Source organism: Phaethon lepturus, unplaced genomic scaffold, assembly GCF_000687285.1.
Source record: "Phaethon lepturus isolate BGI_N335 unplaced genomic scaffold, ASM68728v1 scaffold12395, whole genome shotgun sequence".
NCBI classification, from domain to species: domain Eukaryota; kingdom Metazoa; phylum Chordata; class Aves; order Phaethontiformes; family Phaethontidae; genus Phaethon; species Phaethon lepturus.
Genome location: NW_010542699.1, coordinates 27,135 through 33,492, shown reverse-complemented (window position 1 = coordinate 33,492; position 6,358 = coordinate 27,135). Strand labels below are relative to the sequence as shown.

At 37.1% G+C, this 6,358-nt stretch overlaps 1 protein-coding gene across 1 annotated transcript in view; it reads left to right on the top strand.

The window, feature by feature from the left end:
• The first annotated feature begins 5,857 nt into the window (after nucleotides 1-5,857).
• LOC104621596 (1-acyl-sn-glycerol-3-phosphate acyltransferase epsilon-like) overlaps nucleotides 5,858-6,358 on the top strand; it is a 15,719-nt gene continuing 15,218 nt past the window's right edge. Inside the window, exon 1 of the mRNA XM_010288120.1 lies at nucleotides 5,858-6,135. Within this exon, the coding sequence (XP_010286422.1) occupies nucleotides 5,955-6,135 (181 nt within the window). The 5' untranslated portion in view covers nucleotides 5,858-5,954. The remainder of the gene's footprint in view (nucleotides 6,136-6,358) is intronic.

The window sequence follows — 6,358 nt, the reverse complement described above, 5'->3', positions numbered from 1 at the left end:
CCCAACAGTCCACCCATCCAATCCGTATCTCTCCAATTGAGAGAGAAGTATGTTGTGGGGGACAGTGTCAAAGGCCTTGGAGAAGTCCAGATCGATGACATCCATTGCTCTTCTTTTGTCCACTGATGTGGTCACTCCATCATAGAAGGCCATGATGTTGATCAGGCAGGACTTGCCCTTGCTGAAGCCATGTTGGCTGTCTTGAATCACCTCCCTGTTCTCAATTTGTCATAGGATTAATGCAGGAGTTACTCATAGAACAAGTTAAATTCTGTGGAGTTGATAAAATTAATCATGTATTTATCTTTGTTGGCCAAAATTGCAATATTTCCTGAGGTTTCACAACCACATTCAACAACATAAGCAGTGTTGACGGAGTATCAGGTGAAGCCCTCTGTTTTCACATTTCTGTCAGAGGCAAATGAAACACCCCACTTCCAAGCCGATGGGGATACATGCCATATAGCTGGATTTGAACCTGATGCTCCTTGTTGTCCTCTCCTGATGGGAAGCAGGTGGCTGCATGAGGGGATTCCAACAATTGCTACCAGGATGGGCTCTTTTTCTCCAGGTTTCAGAATGGTTGGTGACTAATGTGTTTCTAATGGGATGTCTTGTAAGATTCTCATAGTCAAATGAAATATTTCTCCCTCTACTCCCTCCCTCTCTTGAAGATAGAAGAATGTGATGGTATGTGTTTTGCCCCTTGTCCCCTAAGCTTTTGCCATCCAGCTTACACTACTAAGTAGTCAGTAATCTTAGTTTAACTGAGTTTGCTGTAGTTTTCCATTGTAAGGGAGTTGTTGGATAACATGATTCCCGTCTTCAAAATCTGATGCAGTCATTCAGTTGGATTACATATTGGTGACAACTTTAGGCTCAAATCTATTACTTTAGGCATCCTAAAAGTGCAGCGTTTCTTCCACACTAGTTAGTGGACTTCAGTTGCTGAGTTCAGGGAATTATAATATGTAGGTGGCGCTCATATTTTCATAGGGATTTAAGTCTAATCTTGTCATAATGTTAGAAGTGGTAATTTTTATTTTATGTATTTATTTCAAACTATAAATCTTCTCAGGCTGGGTCTTTTTAATGGTACTGGACTACAGAACAAAATTTCTATAAAACCCACAAAATACATGATTATTATTTTTTGTATCAGCATCTGGTATAAAGTTTGTTCCATTTATATGTTCCCAAAATACATATGTATAGATTTCTGATCATTTTCTAGCAGTTAGACCTCTATAATGTTCCAAACAACCACAAATTTCTTAGGTTTAGTAGAATATTAATTTTATCCAAATGTTAAGAAATGGCATTCTAAAAATTTGAAAATAAATAGGACTAATCCAAAGCCCTTGTAATCCTAATGTTACTAACTGAAAAGTCAAAGAGAAAGGGATAAGAAGCTTGTTAAATTTAACTTGGCTTGCTGTTGCTGAATGAAGACAAAACAATCTTCCCTGTTGAAAGGCGTGTATGGAATTTTGTATCAATGTTTGATTTCTAACAAAGGTCATTTAATCAAGCAAACATTTCAGGTATTCATTTATTACCTCCCCTGTCTTTATGCAGAAAAGTTTCAAATGTAAATGTTTTTTAATGCTAAGTTTATCTTGACTAATATCATGCTTTCTACTAAGATGTTTGTGCGTGCAGGATATGCTTATCTCAAAATTGCTTTTACAGGTCATATAAAAAAGAGGTATTTCAACTGAGCTAATTGAAAATATTTCCCTTCTAGACCTTGGCGTTTGTTCTAGATTGTATTTTAAAGCAATCTGAGGTATTTAATATCCAGAAATGTTATTTGGAACTGTCTCTAAAAAAAATAGCTTTTGGTGATATTCCCCCCCCCCACCCCCCCACTTTCATGTAAGCAAGCTCGATGTAAATGTGCACAATGAGATGTGGAAAGGAGAATATAGTTTTTAAAAAGAGTTTGGACGATGCCTTGCGTAGCATTTGAGAGACATACCATTAGGATGAAGACAGGATTTCCGTTATTGAAAGTCATCCTTATGAAATTAAGTTGAGGAAAGCAAGAAATACTTTGTATTTCTGGAGATAAACATCACAGAAGAAAGCGTACTGAAGAGTGGTATCTCCCATGTTTTGCTGTCGGATGATCATACTCTTCTTGAGGAGATTACTTGCTTTTCTTGTACTTCAGTTCATGGTAACAGAAAACACTTTTTACAAGAGCATGCAATTTTTTAATACTGTCACCAGCTGAGTCCTATTTATGTAAGTCGATGGAATACTAGCATACAAATGGATGAGCTCTCCCACCATATGTCATTTTTTAAGTGTAACTCTGGACTCTGTTTTCAATAAGTAAGGTTTCGATCACTGGGGGCATTCCAGAAGGCTGGTGGAAACTCAGTGCTGGGTGAGTTACTTGGGACACCCCAGGTGACTGCAAAGCTTTCAGCCTAATATCACTCCTGCACACACACACATGAAAAAGGAAAACAGAGGGGAAAAAAGATCTAATTGGTATTGAAATCAATTTTCACCCTTTTTGAAATCAATTTTCTGGTTTTTCACCCTGCTTTCAGTTTTTGCATTGCTGTCAACTAACATAGTTTGGAGGAGGACCCTCAAACTAATTTTGACATCCACTTTCAGTGAGCACATAACTTTTGTTGATGAAATGTGGTATTACTAATGTCATACACATAGGGTATTCCTAATTTAGAGCACTTTTTAAAAATTGTTTTCATTTTAAAATGTGATATGTGCGTATGTCAGGGGTACAAATATGACTAATGGAATCCAAGTCTGAAAATGTAGATGGCCTGCCTGCGCTGAACAGCTCTGTGAATTTTTGACCCAGATGAAGCAAGGAGGAAGAGGCATCTTTTTCATAGAGTTGTACTCAGCTATTATATATGTAACTTCACTCTGAGAGGTTAGATAAATGGTATTTTGTTTGGGGTTTTTCATTCTGTTTAGATGAAAAATTCAGTTCTATAGATGCTAATGATTTGAGCCTTTGTACTTCCCAGACTAAAACCTTACTTTATTTCATTCAATTTTCTTGCAGACTTTCTGAAGTAATTCTGCATCTTAATATACTCTAGTAAACGGATGATATTTAAAGTACCATTGTTCACCCTATTTCTTCAGATATTCACATTATTTTCATATTATGTCTGTTGATCATTTAAAAGTTAGCTAATATAGAAGAGCAAACCTATAGCATTTTAAGGTAGAGTATTACATTATTAGACATCTAGTTCATTTTCTTTGGCATTTAAAATAAAATCTCATGACCTCAAATACTTTGACAGAGAGTCTTAACTTAGTATTGCACAACATTAAAAACAGTTTAAGCAGAGTGTGTTTTGTGAATTGGATGCAGGCAGTTTGCCAAGGTAACTATACTGTAACTACTTGGGTTTAAATTCTGTTATGTTGATTTTAGCAAAGATCATCAAGTAATTACAAGAATGTGTGGTTAGTGTTTTTATAAAACAGAGTCTTTAAAAGGATATTCTGAACTGTTGTTGCTGCATGTTTGTCATGCACTGGAGTGATTCTGAATAATGGATTATGGACTTTATTGATTTTAATTAGATGCATACTCATTTTTTACTTAAACCTTCTAGAGCTCACTGGTAGCACATGGAATAAGAAGGGCTTGTTCTACGATTGCACTTCCCATATTGTCCTGACCATCTTCATCACCAAAACTGGCCATGGATTCAAAATATTCATCACCAAATAGGCAATAGTCTTAGATACTTAAATTAATTTGTCTAGAGGATTCAGTTCTCATTTAAGTCTGTTTTCCCTTTTTCTTCCCCATAGTAATAGTTTGGATAAGAGGAAGGTGAGTTGGGCAGGAAAGGAATGACAATGTTTTTAGAATGTGTTTGGGAATTTGTCTCAACAAGAGTTGGGTTGAGTGTTATGTCCACACTAATATCATTACTGACACAACACTAGAATATTCAGTGCTTCATTTACAGACTAAACATTTGGAAACATAACATAATAAGCTGTTTGATGTACCAGTTCACAAGCTAAGAAAACATTACCACCATATTATGCTTCAAAATATTTACATGATCCATATAACATTTTGCATAGACAGTTATCGCTATTGCCAGTAAAGCTTAGAACAATGACTTCAGAATGAGTGCTAGTAAATAACCTTTTATCTCCATGTTCAAACAAGGAGATTCTTAGCAAGTGTTAAGAAATCGAGTTAATTTATACGGAAATTTTCGACTGTAAGGATGGTAGAGCAGTTTAGAAACTAGCATTATCTCACAGTGTTCAGTAGATATTTCATAATTTTAGATCAAAGTATGCTTTGTCCAGCGAGGGAGAGAAGTTCAGTGCAAAATCAGGACAATATACTATGTTTTGAACTGATTTTGCAAGTGGAAACATATCTAAAGCAATACCACAATAATTTGGTTTGGAAAAATTTCTGCATCTATTAGGAACCAGTAACACTACTGGAAAGTTCTTTAAAAATGGACTGAGAGTAAGCCAATGAAAAACCAGGGTAGAAAGGAATAATTGCAATTTTATTCTGATACTTCTCTTTGTGAAAGATACACATCTTATAGTGCATCTTTGCATAATATGTTTTGTTTTTTCCTAGAAGCACTTTCAAATAAGTGTGGAAGAGCTATGTTCAGATCACGAAAAGGTTGAGGGTGTGTTTCTTTTATTTGTTTTCATTTTGAAAGTAATTTTATATTCAAATTCTGGAAATACAATAAAAGTTTACACTTTCCAGCCCAGTGTACTTGTATGTTCTAGAGTATGCTGTAGGTGGGAGTGGTCAGCTGAAGCAGACATGGATATGAGATACTGTTGTTAAGACATGCAGAGTGCTGTTAAACTTGATGTTCTTATATCCTTGACATACTGGTCTCTGTGTCTTGGCCTGGGTGGTTAAAGGTAACGGCTGTGACTCTGGTCTTGTTAGTAGCTAAGTCAGTCTCATAGGTTGTTGGCAGGGAAACAGAGGTTTCCTCCTTGCTGTCAGCTCTCAGTGCCTTTTACCACCTCCCTGCTTAGTTTTCTGATGGGATTATGAGTTAAATCAGCTGGTGGGAAAGGGGGGAACCGGAGCAACACAAGGTTAGCAGCAGGAACAGGCATACAGAGACGAGCAATAAGGGAAACAGCTGCAAGCATCAAGTGGAATTTCCCATTTTTTGTAGCAGCAAGTCATTGCAGTTGGCTGAAGTGATCTTGAGTCTGTGAGCACCCTCAGAGTAACCATATCTAATATCCCAGAATCTGCCATTAGGAAGAAGGAAGTAAAAGCAGGAAAGCTAGAATCTAAAGTAGGAGGTCACAGAACATACTGAAATTTCTGATAGCATCATAGCTTTGGAGAAATGTAGCATCCTGTTTAAGCATGTGTAGTTTAAGACAACCACTGTTTTGTTACTACGGGGCAGTATTAGGATTCAGTATGTTGATGAAATTGGCTTGTCCTTTGGGAAGTAAAATGCTGGCTGAGCATTAGGCATGCTTAAAATTACCTGTGCTTATGCCTTACCTACCAAATCTGTTTCGGATACAGAATTTCAGGAGGCAATGTCCTGTGCGTTTAGTATGTCTCAATTAATTTGCTCATTTTTTTACAGCAGTTGGACAAACAAACGGTAGGGAGAAGTGCTGTTTCATGGCTTATGAGCCACATTAAAACCATCACTGCGTATGGAGCAGAAGCTGTAAAAAGAACACTTTTGTTGAGCAGCCTTTTTGTCATTAATACCCTTTTTTATTAACATAAATATTTCTGTTTCATCTTCTACGTGTGCTCAGTAGAATAAATGCAGGGTGCATACACTCTCTCAACTGAGAATTGAGATTTAAAAATAAGCCTTTTGTGATTTTGAGTGGGGGTGCTGAAGTTTCTTGGCATGATGTTCCTTTTGTGAATGTAGTCCAGTTTACTTTCAAACACTGTAATTATGTTTTTTTCCTCTCTAGGGCTTGCTGTATTAAAGCATGTGCTAACACCACGTGTGAAGGCAACTCACGTAGCTATTGACACAATGAAAGACTATCTGGATGCAGTGTATGATGTGACCGTAGCTTATGAAGGTACTGTGGACCACAAGGGGCAAAGAAAACTGGCACCATCTATGACAGGTGAGTTGATGTATATTAGATGTGCTACAGCCATATGCTTGTTAATATACAGAACCAACTCCAGGTGCTTTGTAATGCTCTGAAGATAATCTCCACAGTGCTTCAGCCATCTCACCGCACCTTGATAGGGCATCGTTCACCGGTGACTAGGCTTTACAATAGTTATCTGTGACATTTCTGCCCTCTCCTTCCCTTCCTTATTCCACGCAGAGAATATTGCTGT